Source organism: Channa argus, chromosome 10, assembly GCF_033026475.1.
Source record: "Channa argus isolate prfri chromosome 10, Channa argus male v1.0, whole genome shotgun sequence".
Taxonomy (NCBI): domain Eukaryota; kingdom Metazoa; phylum Chordata; class Actinopteri; order Anabantiformes; family Channidae; genus Channa; species Channa argus.
This window is the reverse complement of record NC_090206.1, coordinates 9184662-9208196: the sequence shown is the minus strand read 5'-3', so window position 1 is coordinate 9208196 and position 23535 is coordinate 9184662. Positions and strand designations below refer to the sequence as shown.

At 43.6% G+C, this 23535-nt stretch overlaps 1 protein-coding gene across 5 annotated transcripts in view; it reads right to left on the bottom strand.

The window, feature by feature from the left end:
- ebf1a (EBF transcription factor 1a) overlaps positions 1 to 21433 on the bottom strand; it is a 53563-nt gene extending 32130 nt beyond the window's left edge. For 2 of the 5 annotated variants that reach the window (XM_067517583.1, XM_067517584.1), the window contains exons 1-6: positions 20592 to 21423; positions 19596 to 19752; positions 18479 to 18542; positions 17677 to 17732; positions 16273 to 16346; positions 14655 to 14723 (exon numbers count right to left, since the gene is read on the bottom strand). In XM_067517583.1, the coding sequence (XP_067373684.1) occupies positions 14655 to 14723; positions 16273 to 16346; positions 17677 to 17732; positions 18479 to 18542; positions 19596 to 19752; positions 20592 to 20725 (554 nt within the window). In that variant the 5' untranslated portion in view covers positions 20726 to 21423. Of the gene's footprint in view, positions 1 to 14654; positions 14724 to 16272; positions 16347 to 17676; positions 17733 to 18478; positions 18543 to 19595; positions 19753 to 20591 lie in introns of all 5 variants that reach the window. The other 3 variants (XM_067517586.1, XM_067517587.1, XM_067517585.1) reach the window with 3 other exon arrangements.
- Positions 21434 to 23535: the final 2102 nt, after the last annotated feature.

The window sequence follows — 23535 nt, the reverse complement described above, 5'->3', positions numbered from 1 at the left end:
AAGCCTGCTTTTAAACACAATCTTCCGCATGCACACAGGGTAAATAATTATCCTGCATGAGCTCACAATTTTAAATGTGCACATACTGAAAGTATACAGGTTGTTTGCATACTCTGCCTTTTTTTTTGCAAATAGAGAAGCACTTTAACCGCAAGGACACAAGAATCACTAAATAAAACATTTCTGTAACCTCTGACCCCATTCTTCTTTATATTTATTCTGATTAAATATCCTTATATTGCTTTCAGAGGAAAGTATCCTGATGCAAGTGAATTGGCGAGTAATAGAATCTATCTGAATAATTCTCTATCTTAATCCATGTGTGTATGTGTATCTCCGAACAGCCCTCTGTTACACATGCAGACATGCATATCCCCTATAGATTCCTCTTAACCCTATCAGATGGTGGAACAATCGAAATAGATTTGCATTCAAATGCCACATGCTCAGTATCAAATAACAAATAAAGCTCGAGTCACTGAGACAGTCACCTCCTCCCTGCTTCCTCCACCTCCTCTGCGCCTCCTTCTCCCTCCTCTTCTCAGGGTCCCAGGGACTCCCATTCTACGCCAGACAAGCTCTATCGAGGACTGACAGGCTGTGGCCGGGCCTTGATTGACAGCCTGTTGATGCTTCTCTTTCCACCACACAAACACACACTCACCCTTCTACACACACTCTCCATTCACCTCTCCCACCTCCCCCTGTACGTATACTGGTCTTGGTGTCTGTGATAGCCCTTGGGCTAGTGCCCTGCAGGCTGCATAGTTCTATGCATACAAATCACAGTGTGTCACCCTAGTGAATGGGCCCATTTTAACCCCCCTTGAAGTCGACTGGATCTGTATCCTGCCCCATATTTACTTTCCCTCTTATTGTTATATGCACACATAGGTAGATGCATGACGGCACAAGTAGGACTACACACACACATAAACACCAGTGCACATAGGAGGAGACACACAGGAAAAATGGCACATTTAAATGCAGTGCTAATGGGAACACCTCAGAGGAGTAAAGCATAAATACATCAACAACAACAGCAACATACATGTGCATACACACAGATAGATTGCCCATGCTCACCATAACAGCCTAGGGCCTAATCTCACACACTCAGCTAGTACACCTGGTTAATGTTAAGAGGGCAGTTATAGTCAATTACATTCCCATATAACGCATAACCCTCCACCCTGCCTGTGCCAGGAGAGTAATTGAAAACAGGCGCAGAACGCACCAGAGTCCGGGCAAAAATTCAGCTTCCCACCTCTGACTTTCCCATTCACTGTATGTACCGTCCTCCCCTTCCATATTCTGGAGTCCTGCAGGCAAATGTAAAGGGTTAGGAAGCGGTGGGTTTGCCATTTGGGTATAAGACAGCGAAAGTGCAGGAGGAAATAGAGTCATATGAGGAATTGGAGAGGAAGACAAAAGGAGAGGGAAGGGGAGAAGGTAAAGGTTTTGTCTCTCAGGTGAGGATTGTGGGATGAGCAGTTAGGGTCGAGGTAAGAGGATAGCAGACTGGTGGTGGTGTTCCATGTGGGTGGGGGACTTAAGGGGGACAGCGGTTAGTTGGAGTTTGAGACTGACAGGTGACATTACCCTGCGTCATGGCTGGAGGGACAGAGGGACAGAGGGCACGATGGTTATCCAAGCAGAGAAATGTCACTGTCCAGACACCACTGTGACACACACACACACACACACACACACACACACAAACACACACACAGACACACACACACACAAAGATCCAGGACAAAGAAGTCTGGAGTCTTTGAGAGTGAAAAAGGCTGGCTACAGTGGGCAGAGATGAAGAGATTACATCCTCTCCATTTAAAAAAGGAGGAGATGGGAATAAAGAGACAAAGCAGAAGAAAAGGCTAAGAGTCACTGACTACTCTATTGCGAGTCAACAACCTTTCATTTATTCATATCTGCTGCTTTACAAACATAACCTTCCATCCTTTGGCAAAGTTATTTTTCTTCACATTTGTCCCTTTCCAGTCTCTTCTCTGCTGTTTTCATTAAAGCCTAACATAATTTTTGCCAAAGCTTATAAAAATGTCCATATTGCTGCTCATACGACCCCATTGATTTAGTGTTTGGTTAAATATTCACGACTGTGGATGCAATTAACATGCTGTTAATGAATAATTGATTGCATCTTAAGCGGCCATAAAACTCATGCATATTAATTATTGAAACAGGAAATATGAAAAAAAGCAACCTTCCTTGTTTTGCCTCAATCAACCTTCCTTCATTTTGTTTCTTTAGTCAAGAAGGCACATTGACAGTATTCGAAGAGGGAAACGTGCTGATGGGTGTGTGTATGTGTGTACGGAAAGGAAACAGGAGACAGAAAGTGCTATGAACACTATGCAAATGCCTCTCATAAACACCGCTTTAACAGCTCTTATATGCATTTAGCTTCCTTTTGAGTACAGCCATTTCGCTCATACATACATCTCTAGGTGTGTGTCTGTGTGTAGTACAGCTTGATGTGATTTGGAGTACAGTGCGGGTGTGCGTTGTGTTGACAGCCTCAGTGTGACAGACGTACTTGTTGTGTTTACCAGGAGCGAACACAACAAAAAACAAATCCAGTGAACATGGGAGACTTGTCAGTGCGAGACTGGAGATCAGTCAGCCAACAATAAGCTTCCCTCTCCTACTGTGTCTCTACTGGTGTGTGGTTATAGGCTGATGTCGCCCCTGGCACCTCCCTGGGCCCTGGTGGGTGGAGAATAATAGTGTAGAGAATGCGATGGGGTGGGAGTCAGCCTGGATGTGCCTCGCATTAACGCTGAGATGCACCTGTGGTCAGGTGAATATTCTACTCCGATCCCTGTGTGTAGGTATGAGAGCAAACTGTGTGTTTGTGCACAGTTTGGGGGGTTAAATTAATTATCTGTACATCCCGCAATCCTAAACCACTCTAAAATGTCTTGACAAGAAAAAATACATCCCAGAAGCAGCTGCGCACGCCAGGAAAACACCAATTTACATCGTTGCTTGTTATTTATTTAGCAGACAAAAAGCTTTCGGAGGTGTGTATGTGCGCGTTACCCCCCCCCCCCCACCCCACCCCCCCCATCTCCCTCTACGGCACCTAACTAACTACTCTGCAATGTTGGTGCCTCGGAGCTAAAAGTGACAAGCCGTCAATTGTGTTCCAATATTAACCCCCTCTCAATGTCTGTGTGCACTTCTCCTTCTCTGTGATGTTTGCTTGATCAAAGTACCAGCACTTTGGTAAAAATAACCAGGGAGAGAGAGATGGAGGACACCATGCTGCTTACAGATTGACAAACGACGGCCAGACTTTCAGTAAAAAACTCATTTTACTTGTCTTTGTCTCTCCTTGGTCTTTCTCATTATATTCTTCCTTTTCTCTTTTGGACAGGCGACATGAAGCAATGGCTGAGCATGGTTCCATACAGCCAGGCAGTTAGTAGTAGTTCATGGAGTGTATGGTATTTTATGAGAAGGGTGAGGCTATATGCTGATGCTTTTTATATGGGCAGGAAGACAGAGCTCGCCAGTTTTTTTGTAATTATTTTCACAGTTTTGTTCTTACAGTTCTGAAGAGAGATTGAAAGAGGGCTAGGCAGGGAATAAAAGAGAGAAGCAGACAACCAGAGAGACAGAATATGATAGAAAGATGCCCTGTGTCTGTGTTTCATCTTATCTTTGCAGGTTCACCTAGCGGTAAGAGTCCTCAAACACACCTTCAGTCATCAGCATGGGGGGGCTGAAGGGAAAGGGATGGAGAGACAGTGAGAAAGAAAAGGGAAAACATAAAGCATGTGCACGAACACAGACACACAAACACACACACACACACACAGATGGGAGGTGGATCTCTCTGTGGCTAATTCTCTGGGTGTGGGAAAGCAGAGCACCTAACACAGGTTGGCCTGGTTTCAGTAATGAGTTTGATTCTTCTCTCTGCCTCCTCAGTCTCACTGGGGACCAAGGCTGCATAATAACATCCTCTACACACACACACACACACACAGCCACAAACAGGTCTATGGGGAGCTAATTATTCTCACCTGTGTTAATTATTGCTGTAAGCCAATCAGCGGACTCTGTGCTAATTAGGCAGTGTTAGGTCTGATTAGTGTTTTGCAGCAGGCCCACTCAAACTGTTATCTACCATACTAGTCCCCTCAGGCAAGAGAGGAAAGTGGAGAACAGGTGGATGCTTGCCCTGTGTGTGTGTGTGTGTGTGTGTGTGTGTGTGTGTGTGTGTGTGTGTGTGTGTGTGTGTGTGTGTGTGTGTGTGTGTGTATGCTCAAGCTCATGCTTAATGATAAATAAGTGAAGGACAGCTTAAATTCACAATAAAACAAATCTGCTTCTTTTCGAATGAAACTTCTATTAAACTAAATATTGCATGCCATCAATTGAACTAATGTCCGTCCTCTGAGTTAATTGGCCCTGATTCGGAGTTATTTCTTTTAACTAGAAAAACAGCCTCTCTGCCCTTTTAGTTAATGAGGGTTGATCCAGGATCATCTCTGTCACTAATGGTTCTTTTTTGCCAGGATAACCCCTCAGATTGATCCACGCATCACACATGTACCTCTGTCCTGACCCAGGAGGTGCAACGTGTGTGTGTGTGTGCATCTTGTAGTTTGTGTGTGTGTGGCAGAAGTGCTCACAAAACAAAGACCTAGAAGAAAGTAGTGCTGAAAGTATAAATGGAGCAACAGTGGATGATCTCCCAGCTGAGAAGAACGAAGAGAAAAAAATGAGAAAAAAAGAAAAAGAGGAGCAAGTATAAGAGGAGTGGGGGAGGCAGAAGGAGAAGGAGGCTGGAGGAAACCTTCTTCTTATGACATGATTGATTTTCTTTCAGAGGCTTGAGCCTGTCACTACTTGGTCCCCCACTCCTTCACACACAAGCACACACACACAAAAACGCTGTGCCCTGACCTCCACGTGTGCCTGCTGGTCCATACTGGGTCTAATGACACTGGGGCCTCCCACAGATCAATACTAAGCTGTCACTCAGCTGGCAAGTGCACACACACATACACACACACACACACACACACACACGTACACATACACACAAAAGAAGTTAGACAGATGCAGACACACATACACACATGCAAGGCAGGTATGCTTTTGCACATTTGTGTATGCTGCAAGCGATGTTTTCTACAACCTCAGCAGATGCCCTCCTCCACCCCTTACACCTCCTTCTCATCCTCCCATACCTGCACATACAGACATACACTCACACACACTCGACCAAAGTCATATCCCTCTTCTGGCCATTTTCTCACCTTCCTACTCCCTCACACTAAGAGTCTGGGTCCTGATGTAATATTGATGAGCTCAGATGGAGGCCCTATAAAAACTGAAAGGTCCTTGTGATTGTAAATTATAAATTGTTATCGATTTAGAGTCAATGCCTGCAGCACACATGCAGATACACACAAACAGAAGAGTATCAAAATAGACCCACAACTGCTCATTTTTGCACAGGAGAGAAGGGGGTGTGCCATCCCTCCTTTTTGACTAACTTATTCCACGTCATTCACTGCCACGTCATTCCCTGCCATTCTTTTCTTCCTTCCCCCCCTCCCCTGCCCCCATCACTCTCTATTTCTCCTCTTCAACAATCTCAAGCACCCATTCGCCTCTCTCTATACACGTCTCAAGTGCCCGTTAGAAAACCAAACTGGGGCTTGAGCCAAAGTCTCCTCTCAGTAGTTTAGTGTTTGTGCGACTGTCTCCGTGTGTGACTTTTGGTTCCTTGGAGTTAAGATCACAAAACACCAAAATCATCACAGCCACAAATTTTCTTTTAACTCTGAACAAATGCAATAATTTATGTCCAACTGAAAATCTGTTGACTGTGAAAAGCTCTGCCTAAAAACATTTGTTTGTCTCTGTTAAATCACTAATTATAGCCTGGCACAACACAGGGCAGATGCAGGCTAATTCACCATTAGGCCATTTGGTGTTTATTAAACTTTTATAATGTGATCACTCTGATAACGGCACAATTGTTTCCTTGGGCGTGTGTGATTATACTATTGTACCCCTCTGTCCCCTGTAATGGCTCCCGCCGAGTGCATGTGTCCGTATGTGTGTGTGTGTGTGTGTGTGTGTTTGTGTGTCTTGTAGCTTGCGGAGTAGTGTTTTCCATTTCTCATTAGAGTGGCACAGACTCCTGCTGCAGGGTCAATGAAGGGGGGAGAGGGTGTGTGAATATGTATTGTGTGTATGTGTATGACGGTGTGTGTGTGCGTGTGTGTGTGTGTGTGTGTATCTGTTTGAAGGGGAGTGGGGTGGTAATGAGCACAGGAACATAATACTACGGCGTCCATTAATGCTCTGAGGCAGTGACATTAGGCATACTTAACTAATAGAGCCAGTCTCTGCAATTACCCACTGTTATCTCTGCAGCTTTAGAGGGGAACCGGCTTTAATAAATGTTTGTAGTAATGTGATAAATGCCAGGTTTGCTCATTTGTAATCTACACTGCAGGACAAGGGTAAACGAGTGGATCTAATTGTTTTCCTCTGGATTTAAGAATGTAGTTGAGTTCAGAGGAGTCCTCTGTAGAAAAAAAATGTTCGTTTTTAGAAGAAATTACCGAGGTAGATCTCTCTGTCTGTCTGTGTTATCTAACTATGTCCGTAAGTCATCTCTCTTGGCTCTCAGTGGGATTCTGTTACAACTGTCACACACAGAAAAGCAGTCCATACGCGACGTCCGCTGTCACGTCTCTGCCTCCTCTTTTCCCTCTCCTCTTATCTCCCTTTCATCCTGGCCCACATCAGAGGCACATCCGTGATTGTGTGTAAACATCTTGTCATGCTCACAGAGGCACCATGACAGAAGAGAAACACGCTTCATTAATGGCAAGCTTGTAAGTTTGTCTCTGTGTTTGAACATACGTGTGTGGGCTATATGTCTGTCCATAACTGCAAACGTAAGAGCGTGTATCTTGAATTTATTAGTGTCTGTGGCAGACACACAGAGGAGGGGGTTAACTTGAGTTCTGTTTTGTACAAATGTAACAGCACGTCTGAAACATCATTAACCGCAATCCTGCAAAAGTTAATACTTTTCCCCTAGTCAGTTTGTTCAATAGCTCCTCCAAACTCTTTTGTGAACATCTACCCAAAAGAAAAACTGTCAATTAACAAGCAGGTAATCACTTGCCACAGAATGTACACCAACAATTTCTCCTTCTTGCACACCCCTTGCTTTTTTGGCAGTAAATCTTCTGTTTGTGTGAAGACAATAGCCAGAGGAAGAGAGAGAGGAGGGGGGGGTAGAGCGAGAGAGAATACAGAGGGGGTACAGGAGGGAGGCAGAAGAGAAAGTGGTGCTGTTAATTGTTTTCCAGAAAAAGGTTGCGAAGGTCTGCGTGTTTGAACTGAATGTCACCTCATGTAAATCACAGCTCCTGCGCTGGAGAAGCCAATAACTGGGGATAATTAGTGTGACTCTCTCCTGCACAGCACGTACATATCGAAGAAGCTGCAGAGGAAGAGTGTTCAAATGCAAGGAAGATTCCAAGTGTGATTAACCGAAAAAAAAAAAACTTTCTGAGTTAAATCCGGAGTTTTGAGTGGGAGGACCAAAGAAAAAAGATACATAGGCACAGGGGCGCACAGAGAAAGAGAAAAAGAAAAGGAAGAGAGAAACATGGATGGAGAAAATCTGAGAGACAAACGCAGGAGGAAAGGAAACGAGTGAGCATTCCTCTCAGCGAGGTCAAGCCACTCGGTAAACAAACAAACAACGATAGCAGCACACACACAAAGGGGGTGAGGCGGTGTAAAACAACAAAGTGTCTCAGTCGATTTCCTACGCTTTGCTTTGTCTCCCCTCATCAGTTACATAAACACAAACAAAGGCCTTTAAATTCAGCTCTGCTTTTTGAAGTCGAACAGTGACATGTGCTTGGGTCTCATTTGTTGATGATTAATGCAAAGTAAAAAGAATATATTAGGAATGTAAGAATATATCATCCCTTTGATCGAACACCACTGTTGACCATAATTGTCTGCATGTTGACGTCCCTGCTTTACGTATAATTATGGCAGAGATACTCCCTTGAAAACTTCCTTTTGTCTCCTAACATTACAGCTCAGATTAGTCAAACTCAATGTCATAAAACTCATAGAGAAGAAAGATATGAAATGGTTGAACTTGGTTATATTAATATTGTAACTAAATAGCCCATATATGTGTCAGACTAGAAGTGTTTTTATTCTAGAGAATTATTTTAAAAAAGATAGACCACCACCATTATCACACTGCATATCTATCCCTCCCTGTCTCCCCCACGGTTTTCCTTCCATTGTGATGTGTGAAACTAAGAGGATTGCTCACAGCACCTGGCCACTGATCCATTCTTCCTGGACGGACTGATGGAAAACAATCAACAGACTATATATCTTGCTTGGGCACAGCGGGCTACCAGCACTCATCCTGGACATCTGGATTTACATCCTGGGCTACGGTGCTAAGATAGAGCTTCGGGGAGGAAAACTAGCAGATAGGAAATAAGACATCAGGTCAGGGAATATGGAGTTGGCATGAAGCGCCGTGTCTGTGTTCTCACTTAGCAGAAATAATCAGTAAACAGTGAATCATCAGTGAGGGCTGAGATGTGGGCAGCTGGAAGCCACACTGCTCAATGACACAGTAGCTCAGCCTGCTGGGAGAAGAGGCCTGAGTATCCTTCACTGAGAGGAGCTGGTGTGTCTTTTCAATTATGAGCAGCTACACAGGTAGCCATGTAGCACACAGGCTGTGAGAGAGCACTTAGTGGGCCAGGAGCTAGACTGTCCACACACATCAGAGCGTAGAGAAAACAAAGCCCCCCCCCCAAACACACACACACTTGTACACACACACACATAACCATCCTTGTCCAAATGTATAGCATCACACTGAGAGGTACACACTTGCGCTCTTCACGGCTCATTTGAAAAGCAAATTGAGCACATCTTCTAGGGCGAGTCACAGACTAAATCCTGGAAAACGTTACTCCTTCTTCACTCGAAGTACCACACACACATTCACACATCATACATGAGACCTTTCATATGGTAAATATATCTTCATTCTATTTCACTCCCCTTCTATCTCTATCTCTCCGCCCTGCAATTTCCAACACCAAAATGTCTTAAATAGCTCTTAGAGAAGTAGGACGGCACTCATTTGGGTCAGCTCTGGCTGGCTAAACCCCTTCATTCTGGGACAGAACAAACACGGACACAAAGACAGAGGGAATGGCCAAGGAGAGTGGCCAGGTCAAGCAGTAATGACAAAGCAGTTTGGAGAGAAAATAGATGTACAACTGCGCTATTTACAGAAGCTCCAGCCAAAAAACATCTCATGTCATAAAACCCAGAACTTTGCACTGTTTTGACATTTGTAAATTACATTTTATATGCCCTAATAAACTGTTTGTTAACTGTATTCAGCTGGGGAGAATTAGCTTAACTACCTATAAAGTGTGATAGGAGCTCTGTTTTAGTTTATGGGGGAAGGAATTAAAATGAACAATGAAATACACACACAAACGTAAGCATTAGTGCATTCCTCATAGTTTCCTTACCACCAAATAAAAACAGCTTTTGTTAATTTGATATGTCATATTGGCATAAACAAACCTAAGTATACTCTGGGAATGATGTGTTAATTTTTCATGGGTTGTTTGCAAATGAAAGCAATCCAGTTGTTCAGGGTGAGAGGGCTGAAGGTCTGGATGAGAGAGAAAAGAGGCAGCGCTGCTTTAGAGGCTCCTCGACCTCCAAAATCCCTGCTGTCAATCAGCGCAGCCGTCCGTCCCCTGAGGCCATGCTTTCCTTCAACCCTAGGGGGGGTAACCACGGCAGGAAAAAAAGAACGCAACCAAACAGATGCAGAGAGCTGCAGGTCAATGTGTGTGTGTGTAAGTGAATTTGTGTGTATACGTATATATGTTTGCAGGCCTGTGGATTCTTATGCGCATGCCTGAGTCTGCATATGTGTATTATGTAAGTTCATCTGAGGGTGAGAGATGCGTCTTTGACTATGTATGTGCATATGTTTGTGTGTGCGCGTGAGTGTGTGTGCGCCCGTTTTTGTGAGGCAGATTTGTGAGGTTGCCTGCACCTGAGGGAGGGGAGTTCTGCCTGCATATCGATGAGCCAGCAACTATGCCTCTTTGCCCCTGAGCCCTGCACAAACACCACAACCAGCTCTCGGCCAGTCCCTTTCAAAGCCTCCCATAACATCAAATGCAGCTGTCCCCCCTAAGACTGCACAAAAAGAAACTGCACATCAGTGAGAAAAATGCCACAAATCACGCAAAAAAATCACTCCTCTCAAAGAGAAACACTGAAACAAGCTCAGGGAAGCTTATACAACTTTAAAAAAGAAGGAGAAAGCATTGTCAACCTTGGGGTCTCGTGACACTTGTGTTTCGAGCTTTTCTTTGTCTTGGTGGGAAATGTCAAGCTAGTGATAGGTGGTCAGAGACACAACAGAAAGCCAAATGTGAGAGAAATGTGGATGATAGGTGGAAAAAAAGACTGTCCACCATCAAGCAGACCCAAGATGTAGGAAAGTAAACAACAAATAAATAAAGAATAAATAAAGACAGTATTCAGATGTGAGACACATCAGCTGATCAGAAAATGGAAGGACAGCTGTATTGAAAAGTGTGTTTTCACCCTCTCACTAACACAGTCACGGATATGAAAGTGAAACTAAGCTAAGGGGACGGAAGGCACTGCCAGTAAACCACATTAGCATCAAATGCAAATGAGAAGGGGGCTAATGGCTGGACAGGTGCAGACTGGGCCTCTAAATGACACACACGCACACAAACACACACATTTGCAGGCGCACATACACACACAAATGAGATGGATGAATTAAACATGGGTGGGCTCGGCTTGGGGGGGCTGGAAGGACTGACATAAAGTCAATGACATACATTATTCACTACTGCACGTTAGCACAGTCAAGGCAACGCATGACCTCTCACCCCAGGAAGTGCATCCAAACATCGCAACCAAAACAAAGAGGGGGTTCCCCACTAGAGACAGAGGAGTAAAAGTCAGAAAATGAATTTCTCAAATCATTACTAGTGGCAAAATGTGTCTGCTCTTTCCGGATATGTCAGGTGACCTGGTCTAACATCAAACCAGGTGTAGAGGAGTGAGCCAAAACTATTTAACATGTTTCTGATCCACAAGTGCTAACTACCCACCACGAAGCTGAGAGTCAGTCCGTTCCACTGGCTCGCAGAACAGGAAACTGTCGGCCATGACATCATCCTCCCCGGGAGGAGCACTTCCTGCCCTGCATTCTTCACCCAAGACACACACACACTCGTCAGGAAATGGCCTCTATCAACACGCACACACACTCCTGGGGAAACAACCAACATCAATGTGGATACACAAGTACAGTCACGCATGCAAGGAAATGGGCCACATCAACAGCGGACTGCAGGAGTGTGTGCAAATGCAAACACATACAAGCACACACTCAAAAACAGCAATAAACCTGAAATAACATTGTCTGTGCATGTAAACTTGACACCTACCCCCACCTCTCACTGCACTGTGAGGGGTGGAAGGGGGGATTATGGGATGTGGTGGGCTATCCAGTGGATCCTTATCTCTGGTCACAGAGAGTTTCTCTGGCCCCTCCAGAGATGTTCTCCCAGCCTGGGGGACACCCTGCAGCAGGCCTCAGGGAGCCGGATGGGCAGAAAAGGGCCACAGGACACAGGTGGCAGAAGCCAAGAAAGCATACATGGGCTGGAGGGACAATCATACCCGATTTGGGTTGTGAGATTATTCCGCAATTATATGGATGTAAATTAGCAAAAGCAGTTCTATGGTGGGAACATTTTTGGAAAAGTTATGCAGAGAGACAGGAAAGGTGCACATGGGTGAGAGGGAAATGTGTTTGTGATTTGAGGCCCATCCACGCAGATGATATGCTGACTGGCAGAGGCGGCATATGATTAACCCCACACTAACCAGGAGCGATAGAGAGAGGTGGAGGTGGCGAGAGTTAAGGGCTCCCCTCATATTATCCAGCCTCTGTAAGAGGCTAAAGTGGACCACATATATCCCTCGGGAAGACATAGAGAGGCACACAGGAGCTTCTCACCTTTCAGCTGCTTCCCCTGCCCAGTGTCAAGCACAGACAGGACACGTCATCACTAAGGTCTCTCTGAATTTCACTTTAAATACATTGGCAATCTGGCATGAGCTGATTTTTTATCTTCAGCACTGACTCCAATCACATGAACTTTGAAAATGAAGACGGTAGGAGATGACAACAACACAAATTGAATGACTGCAGCTATGATAGTCCTAAACTGAAACGTTCACAGAGCAGAACAGATTGTGGAAGATGTTTCTTTCAGCTTCACATTTGTTAGTCAAAGTGCCTTTTTCTATCACACTATAAACAAATATGCTTCATAATTAAAATCTGAATTGCATTGCTCCTTGTAGGCACTTTAAAGCCAAAACGAATTCTCTTTCTGACGGGATGCAAGATAAAGAGGGGCTGAGAGAGATTTTCCCAGTGAGCGAATACAGTACCCAGAGCGCTGCTGATCCACACTGTACCAGATTTGTTCTCCTAACAATCAAATAAGTTTCTCATTAGCTGACTTTATTTTTCCTCATTCCTGCGGTTTTGCTGCAGTGGCCTGTTTCTCCCATCTTAACGAGAGAGCTAATTAGGCAATCAGACCCATTACTCTTCCAGAAGAGTAAGAGCTAGCCCAGCTAATTAGGGCTGTAAAATCTAATCATCTCTGCGAAACAGCAGAGGGCTAACGAGCCCTTATTTAACGAACTAAATAACTTCAAGGGAGGAGAGGGGCTGCTGATGGTATTTCTTTATGAATTTGAAGGAGGGGAAATCGTGGTAATTGAGTCAGTTTCACCCTCACAGTTGTTTGTTTGTTTATGAATCGCTGATTATTACAACTGCCAAGAATATATTCCTACTAAATGAGTAAATGTATAAACCCTCCTTTCTTATTCCCCTTCAGTCCATCCTTTAAAAGTAGCTACCCCCCTCCCCAACTGCTCTCCTCTCACCTGACCTATTTTCCTGCCCAGAAAGAGTGCTTGCTGGAGAGGAAAACAGGGATATTGCTGTTGTTTTCCCTCCCCCTGTTCTAATTTGTTGTTCGTTAATGCTGCCCTCACACCTGAGCCGTTGAGTGTCGGGGGAATACCGCCAGTGAGCAACCACAACACATGCTCAGTATAGGAAAGCTGTTCACAGCACAGATTGGCCTGTTACACCAAGGTGGCCTTGCTCAAACTGCGCCAAACTAAAGGCACAGCTTAACCACGGTGAGTCATAATGGCGGCTGCAAAGATGGCGTGATCGGGTTTACAGAAAAGAAATTCAACAAGTATCCACACAGGAAAACAAAAATCAGAAAAACGCAACAGAGTGATGGGCAGGCGTGTTGTCTGAGGCCACGTGGTGGGGTGCAGCTGTCTCAGGGAGCGCTGAGGTGAGGCCTTCTGCTTCACTGGAGCGGAACGAGGGTGGCACATACACACACAGATAGATACTCACACACACACACACACACACAGGTAAAGAGCAGCTTTAGACAGAGCAGCAACGAAAACAGGACAGCTGTGTTCATCAGATAGCACAGGTCACTGCCTCATTAACACTCACACAAATACACATAAATGTGACAAATTCAAATCAGACATAAAACTCTAAATAATATCACAATCTACTTCTACATACTCCTGATAATACCACTGTTTGGGTGTGTTGTGAATCCCAAACTACAGAAAAAGTGATCACTTCAGGATAAACACAAAGTACTCTCCTTCTTTCCTTGATCAGAGCAGTCTTAAATTTGCACGCTTCAACAATTGCTCAAGTATAAATAAATAACCTGCCTTCCCCTCCCCCAAACAGTTTGCTCACATGTGCCACACACATGAGCACACAGCAAAGGCTAGACTGTAAATCCAGGGGGACTTTTCATTTTTGAAAACTGGCTGTAAATCATGTAAGCTGCTGTATCGGTCAGAGGTAGTTTATGACAACAGGGGAAAGGTGTACACTCAAAGAACAAGTTTGTGTGAGTGTCAAAATCAGCAGTAGCAAAGTTGTCACTGAGTGAGATTTATACGCAGAAACACACGCACCAGGCTGTAGCTGTAACCCTAACTACTCATCAGCAAAGTCATGAGTCCAACCACACCAGCACTGTGTGACCACACTTATAGCACAACTCAACTGCTCTGTGATTGCTCCTCCACTTCACACACTTACCACTAGAATATTATTTACTGCTGTTTCACACATTTGGTTTACACAGATGATTATGGTGGGTTAAATTTTAACAACCTGTTGCCTGTTTTATTATGCCCGCAGGTTACAGGTCTTCACCCAGATCACATGTCAAAAAATGCTTTTATTCATCGACTCCACTCAAATTTTAATACAAATTGTGTCATGCTTGTACTATGTTTCTCCAATCTTTGCCGCATTTGTATTGTGCGCACGCTTCTTGTTGAATAACGAAACAGTCGGACATACTGTGTCTGTGTCTTCGACAACAGTGCAGCATCATGTCGACAGGGGTCAAAGGACAAAGTTTTCTTACCTGTCGATGATGACAGGGTCTGATGGGGTCTCGTTCCTGTTGCCACAGCTCTTCTTATCACAGCAACGGCTGCAGGGAAGCAAGTGACGGGAGGGGGAGTTGGCAGAGACAAAGGGGGGTTAGTCACCAAAATGTGAACAACAAACCAAGCAACACAATTTACAGCAAAGAGGAGAGGAAGTCAGCCTAAAGGAATAAGAAAGAGGATTGAAAGGGCGTGAGACTTGTGTGGAGTTTAAGATGAAGCATGAATTGGATTTCTGCCGGGCTTGTCGAAGTAAGACTAGGGCTTTAGCACTACACCAGGTGAGTTCAGCGGGCGATATTAGGAAAAGTTTGGAGGAGAAGAGTAAAAGCGGTGAGCTTCAATGGGGCTGGATGCAAACTTGAATTAGCCTCCAGGGCTCAGGTTAGCTCCATTTCTGTCAGACATCACATAACCAGACATCTTATGTTCTCTATTTTCCCTCAGTGCTCGTCCCCTCCCGCTATCCCGCCTCTCTCTCTCTCGCTCTTTCTCTCTTCTCAGAAGTGGGTCACAGAGTGGTCCCACTGGACCTGGGGAGTAGTGCATGCTGGGTAGAAGGGGGTTGCATACTGATGTGACGAGTCCTTTCTAAATCATTTGACTGCCGCACAATGTAACAGTGTGTTGTGAGACGTCAACCCCCCCATTTTCCCCAAAAGGTATCATTGTGTCTACTTTTTTCCTCTGTCTGCTTGTCTGTCTGTACAGCATGCAATTGTGTGTACCTGTATCTGACTACACTTGAGCTTCTACTGTATGTGTGTGGGGAGAGATGAAGAAAGACACAAATAAGTGTTAGCGATGGGGGGAGAGAGAATGACCCTCCCCCTTACTTTCTTGAGTCCCTGAGGACAGGAGACTTGGAGAGCCAGATCAGATTTCTGATCTCAACCATTTCCTGAAGCATATGAAAATAAGTGGTCTAAATTGCCTTGTGTGATAACCAGGAAGTGGCTACACTTTTGCCACTAGCCATTTTTCTACATGTACTCTACATGTACTCTACATGTACTTCTACATGGCTGGCTTTTGAGGGACATTCACATGCTGTACGATGCTTTTATTGATTCTAAATGCAGGCGATGCCCTGCTATTACTTTGCGTGGTTACTACTTTTGAGTCAGTGTGTGAATGTGTGTGTCTGTGTTTTATGTGTAATTTGAGGCGGTTCTTCTCTGTACATAGCTCACTGTCAGGATACAGCAAACTGCATGTATTACAGAGACTAAGGAGGATGGGTTTGAGTAATGAGCTTTTCCTTGTCCTAATTAGCTGAACATGAGAGGGATGTAAACACGCAAGCACACACACTCACACACACACGTATATATATATATAAATATATATATATATACACGCACACACATACCCACCCCTACCAAAAGAAATAGGCCAGGGCCCATCTCCCCAACCCACTTTGAGGAAAATGATAAGATCCCTATTGTAATTTAGCAGTACTCCTTACACCTTTGCCCCCTCTTTACATTAACTGAGACACCTCCAACATAGGAAAAATAATCATCTTGATATGGTCTAACATCGGAAAAGAAAAGTAAAAAAAAGGGTTGTAGCTGGGTGTGTTTTCCTTACCTGCACATGATCTCATGGGTCAACAGAACCCGACACATCTCTGGATTTTTATCCTGGCCCTCGTAGACAATGGGCTAAACAAGGGGAAAAAATGTAATAAAATAAAAATGATTTACATATTTAATGTGTATACTGAAAGAAAATAATGTCAACCATGATGAGGGGCATATAAAAAAACGTGAAGAGTGTGTGTGTGTTTCATCTGGGAGTAGTGTTGTCTATCTGGCAAACGTATGTGTCGTGGGAATCCATTTCTCCTGAACAGGAACGCTCTGTTCTGACAGTAAGAAAGAAATTGTTTGTGTGTGTGTGTGTGTGTGTGTGTGTGCGCGCCCATGCATGCTTGTGTGTACTCCTGTGTGTGCATATGTGTTTGTGCATGCACGTGTGTTTATATGCAGTGTACAGTGAGCAGTTGGACTGCCAGACTGGAGTATAGTGCACCATCTGGTCCATACTGCACAGCGTCCAAAAATCTAGTCTGGTTACCCCTCCAACCCCACTCAACATGCTCTCCAGGGCTGTGATCACCCTGCACACACACACACACACACACACACACACACACACACACACACACACACACACACACACACACAGACACACACACACACGTGCGGATAAACGTGCAAATACAAACATCCATGTGTACACACAAACAACATCCCCTCCAACTCCTTTCATTCTAAGGCAAACTCTCTTCATGCCTAATGGCACTAGAGACAGAATTGGCAAAACAAAAGACCTGATATCAAAACAACATTGAAGGGGCTTATTTTCTCCGTTGTCTAATTCATCCTAACGGAGAATTCCCTCTGTGTGTACCAGCCTGCATGTGCTGTGCTGTATTTCTTTGTGTGATTGAATTTGCCATAACACACTTTGGGATAGTTTGTTCTGTTTCACATTGAGGAAATGAGGGTCAAGGTCATCAAAGAGTGAGCTGGAATGCATCACTGTCCCTCTCAAACACTAACACAATGTACATACACTAACACATTCTATGTGCACAATCACACAGTCTCTCACACACACATACTTATATATACTGCCTGAAGCTTGTAAAAAAACACACACACACACACGCACGCACACACACACACACCATTCCCACTTACTGGCTGCTGTGCAGAGGTATAGTATGAGGACACATGTCCTCTACTTTTCTAGGGCTCTGTAAATGTATTCCACAGGTAAGACAGGTCGTTTATCAAGCCGGCTGTGCTGTGCTGAAGTTGAGGGTCTCAGACACAGGCATGCAGCAGGGTGAGGGGGGTGGAGGGAGAGAAGGAGGAGAAGAAGGAGGAGGGGAGCAGTTGGAGTTTGGGGCAACATTCAGACCTACACAGCCACTGAGCTGATGCAGAGTTTAGTTCTTTGAGCTTGTAGTTTATTGCAATTTACCTGTTTAGTCATGGAGTCGATGAGACGAACATACAAGTCCTGCTCAGTCCTAATCCCTGCAGAGGGAGAGAGACAGAGAGAGAGAGAGAGAGAGAGAGAGAGAGAGAGTTAAACTGTAACCTGCAGGCTTCGTGTCACCTCTGAAGGAAAGCTTTGCACATTAGTGGGGATATTTCAGATCACAAGTTTGATTCATTCTCACTGTCCCCATGAGGCATCTGAGAGGAGCTGAATGAGTCCAACCTAATAATATTTAGCAACAAATGTGGCATTCTGTCAGACAACTTGGAACTGACAAATTAAATTTAATCTCTTCACCCTGTTCATTTTATTTATGAAAACTTCAATTTGAAAAAGCCACACCTGGTAGAAACAAATTATTTTTTTCCCAATTGTAATCAATTATTCAACTGAGGCACCAAGTTCAAATAGTTAAAAAGTTAAATGTGAACTGTTTCATTTTGCTGCCTTGGGTTGTTTCCATCTTAATGAAAGATTTACTGTTAGGAGGAGAATTACATAATAATAATAATAATAATAATAATAATAATAATAATAATAATAATAATAATAATAATAATAATAATAATAATAATAATAATAATTTAAATGTAAATTACATTTTAATACATAGATTAAATATTAATTATGGCATTAAAGAATGACTAAAATATTAAACATTAACAATAAATAAAGAATACACAAACGATGTGAACACACTTGTTTCCCCCGTTTCCTTTGCCGTATCATTCACTCACTGCTTTTGTTTTTGCTCAATAAAAATTATGGAAACCAAACTCACCGTTACTGTAGAGGAGCTGAATTCTATAATGGATCCCATTGTTGGTCTTTTCCCCCGTCATTTCCTATGAAAATTAAACCAAACACACTCGGTCAGAGCAAGCAAACCATCTCCTCCTGGGACTTTTGCTGCACGTCCAACTCATTATTTTTAGATTGCAAACATTTTACGTCTCCCTGCGATCAAATTTAAACCACTTCATTTTTATAATGCACACATCCTGATGAAAAAAAAAGTTTTTTCTTTTGCAGCTTGAATAACTTTTGTTTCTGATGTTTGACAAAAATATATTCTGTAATCTTAACTTTTCAATTGAGTGATAAACACAAAAATAAACACTTTAATAACAAAATAGATGCATTTAAAACTTTATTTTTCTGGAAATAGAAAGTCTGTATAATTGCTGTACATATTTAAAACACTTTTTAATAATTTCGCTTTAAAAAATGTTTTATACCCAATTAATCGCGGGGTCGTATTAAAATATGCGATGAATACTGACAGTAGAAAGACATTTTATTTAATAATAAACAAGGCGACTGTCAATGCTGGGACCTAAAGATATATTTCTAAACACACGCCTGAACGTCATTGCATATAGATCAACATTACACTTCATCTACCTATCAAAAAACAAAAAAAACAAAAAAAAAAAACAATTCTCATGTTTGTTTAAAAAATAAACCTCTTCCCTGACAGCCCCTGCGGGATAATGCTCTGTTGAAATTATCTGAAAATATACGAGTCAACAGCATCACTGGCAACTAAAGGTTTTATGCACTTGATTTATAGGCTGGTGTAAATTAGACTAAAATAAATTTGTAAAGTTTTGTAATTATATAGACAAACAAAAATAATCAGAAGTCTGCAAGTCTTTCAGGAAACCACATGTAAAAATCACATCAGGAAAGCCTTCAGGACCAATGATCCCTGCTGTGTGCGTCTGGCCACTTTGTTAACACACGTCTGGTAATTTATCACTTTGACATAACAGGCCAGAATTCTGTGTCAGTCATCAGTCAATGCAGCGCTACCATTTATACACAGTAGGCTTATTGTGTAGCTTTATTAAAAATTGGTACGTGATAAAAGTATTTTGTGAAATGTACAAACTCACCTTTTCCTTCTCGACAAAGTCGACGAAGGTGGTTCTCTCTATTTCCACCGGCTGACCCTGTCTGTCGTATAGCGCCAGGACGAAGTGGAAGAAGTTGGACTTGCGGAGGTTGGAGGGCGGCTGTTTTTCGAAATGTGCCCGAGCAAGACCCACACCGCTGCGGACACAAGCACAAACCAGCACCGTTCACCACGACGGCAATTCAAATAAATCCATTCAATGAAAACGCAACAGAGATAGATTTGCTTTTCAAAATCGAGATTCAGTTTCTTCTGTTTCAGTCACTGTCCATTCTGAAATTCTCAACTACATTTAATTGAGTGAAAACCTATTTCTAAGGCGCATAGTCGCGTGTTTGATCAGTTGCAGTTTCATTTGCAACAATTAAACAAACAAGATAAAATATTAAGCTATGGGACTAAAAGTGTTGAATACACTAATTAAGCTGTAATTTGGAGAGATCAGTGGTTTTCATGATGATAGGCCTGCGTCCCAAAAATTATCAGCAATTTGATTAAGAAGGAATATTAAGAATTTGTTATTTATTTTCTAAGGAAAACTCAAATTCAAACTTAATGTATGAACTCACTAAAAAGTAACCCATCCTTCTTTATCACAGCCCACAAGAGAATCAAGCCAAAAGAAGTGAAATGCAACCCCCCAAACACAAACTCACAGGACACTTTCCACACACAAAACTTATCCCAAGTCTACAATAAAACCCTGCGACTTTGATTCAAGCCTTCTTGGCGTCCAGAAATATGTTGACCCACTCTGGGTCACGTACAGTATTTTATCATGATAACAGCAAATTCGATCTAAAAACTTATAAAGCCAGCAGAAACTGCGATTATCCGACAACTGCATCCTCTGGGAACCAATGCCGCCCCAAGTGATTCAGCCTCTCCATCTTTTAACACCGCAGATCTCAATGCGCTCTCCCACTGGTCTCCACTCCCCGGTGTCAGCGCAGCACCAAGGCCGCCTCAGGCTCACCTCTGGGCGGCTGTGTTTGCGTCCAGCACTCCGGCGCCCTGCATCCATGTCCGAACCGCGTTCATCCCGGCCACCATGGGCTCTTCTTTCATACTACTCCCACTCCTCTGGATGCTCTCGTGGATGCCAAACATCAAAACGCACCTTCACACTGTCTCTCTCTCTCTCCCCTCTCTCTCTCTCTCTCTCAATCCTCCTCTTCTTGGCTCCCTCCTTTTTTCCTGCCTCCCCTCCTCTTGTGTCTGTTTGATCGCGCTGTCAGAGGAGCAAAGTGGCGTGGTCTATTTCACTTGGCGTTTAGTTGCGCGTGTGTTTCTCAAAGTAAACAAAAGATGCGACATGTGGAAGGAAAAGGGAGAACTGTCAGCATCCAGGGTTAGCTGCACCTCATGTCAGCGACTCCAGAAGAAAACGAAGGGAAGCAGAAGCTACAGTGTAAAGATGAACAACGTGAGAGCGATGAAAGGGAAAGCGCAAGATGAGACGCTGCACTGAGTTGGCGACAGTCCCCCGGATCAAGGTGCAGCTGACAAAAACACGAGCAAAATGTCAGTTCTGAAAAAAGAAGCAGTCCACAGCGAGAGCGAAAACTAAGCAGATGAATCACCCTCCTTCGCTCCGTTTGTTTATTTACAGTCTTCTCCTCTGTTCAGATGAATGAAACGGAAGATTACGCACAGTTAAGAGGCCGTCCTGGGAAACAGCGGCTCCGCTGCTCGGTAGCTCCTGCTCGGGTGATCTGCGCTCTTTTCTTCCCTGAGGAATCACTTTGGACCATCTCTGAGATGTCAAACAGGAGAAAACTAGTAGGTGAGAGAGGCGTGGTCAACAAAGCGAGCAGGGACGCCCCTAAAACAAAGTGAACGCGGACAATCAGCTGTCCACCAACCCGACTCGCTCGCTGCCCGCCCGCCCGCCCGCCTGCTGTCCCCGCCTCGTCCCACGCTGTGTCCCGCCCCAGCCACTTAGCTGGAGGCAGTGCGCGGTCTGAGTGTGTGTGCCAGCGTGTATGCGCTGTGTCGTTCACTGCATGTGTTGAGAGTTGACGATTATATGCGTTCGCGACTATCAAACAGCAACTCAGGGGAGGACATTAGTTTAATCCGTGCAGTTTGTCCGCAAGAACTAAAGAGTAGAGTGAAGAGAAAAGCCGTGTGGTTGTAATATTTCCTGCTTTGCCACTTGAGCTAGAACTGTGAAAATGTCCCCACATCTGCAAAACATTAGAAAAACAAATCAAAATCTGCTCTTTTTTTCAGTGAGCATCAAATATAACAACTTTCGTCTCACTGTAACGTGGCAGAAAAGGCGAAAGGAAACTATTTGGACCTTTGGAATAGTTGCACCTTCTTTTTAAATTTGATTAGTTGCGCGTCAAATTAATTTAACAACAAGTGAAAACCTATATATTAATTGTCTTTGTGCATGACTGTTTCTAAATGAACCAGCGCCGAAGAAATTCTCCATTGTATTTATTCGAACATAAAATGAAATTTAAACGTAGTATTTTCTCATAAGGACTGCATCAAGTGTGCTGAGCAGTCCAAGTGTTCATACAGAGTATCAACTCTGGCAGATTATGAGCTTAAGAAAAGTTTCAGCTCACCAAAAAGCCTGGCAGCCGCTGCGCACATTTTTCAGTTACAGCCCGATGGTTTGAAATTAGCTTTGATTAGATGCATTACATAAATCTTGCGGGACTAAATGCTGAATCCAACATAAATATGAGGATTACAGCTAAACTCTACTGTGTCCCGCTGTCCAAAATAATGCAATCACTCAAAAATAACAGCTCAAAAACAAACAAACGAGACAAACAAACAAACAAAAAAATGTGTAAAAGAAAATTTGCATGGCTGCTCAGAGAACCATAAAACTACAAAGGGAGTTCGCATGCATGAAATCTGTTTTCGAGCCTGCCGTACAGAACAGTGAGGATGTTACAGCTCTCCTCATGTTGCTCATCAATCCTGGTTTTCCCCATCATTAGAGAGTCATTTCTGAATTGTCAAATTGAATTGTCTGGGGGCCATCTGTTCAATAAGTACTGTTTGGTTATTTATAATGAAATGGAGAGAATGAGATAGTCGTTTTTAATCAGGAGGGCATCTTTTAAAATTAAGATTTCTATCAAGAATTGTTGAATTGAATCAGTTTGACACACTGCTGTTGTTGGAATCGCACTTTGGTAAAGCTGCACTATTACGGCCTCTCCAAAAATGTGCACAATTTCCTCTAACAAACGTACACTTTTGTAATTATACGTTTTACTTTCATTTTAGCGCTGATATAACTTTCTTAAGCGACACATGTGCTACTGCAAATGCTCATCCACTGTCTCGGGCGCTTGCACAGACTGATAAATGCCATAAACGGTCAAGGTTAGACACCAAACCCTCGCAATCATCTCGTCATTGTCTATAGCTGTTTATTTATGTCCCCTGCTGTGGGAGGAGAAATGTGAGCAGCCCTCCACGTGAGTACACCATACAATAAATGGTGATAAATAAAAGCTACATGAGATGAAATGACTCTCACACTGCCCCAGGTTTACGCGCACACACACACACACACACGTTGAGAACTATCCTTCAGCACATTTGCTTGATTGTGGCCGGCTCCCTCGCCATGATCTGTCTGCCTTGGTCGGCATGCGGGCCAGCGCGAACACTCCAGGCCCCTGGGGTGGCGTATATTTATATCCCCGAGTACCAACACACACTGTTAGCCCAAATATCACTGTCTCAGTATCCAAAAACAGAGATGTCAGATGGAGCCCGATGATCCAGCCATGTTAATACTGCGCTTTACTAACTCTATGGCACCCAGACAGGCCATTACGCACAGGCAGGAATGTGCACTTCATGTAAATGATGTAAAGGTGTATGGCTGTATATGTGCTTATGAGACTTGTGTTCAAGTGTCCACATATGGGGAGGCTATT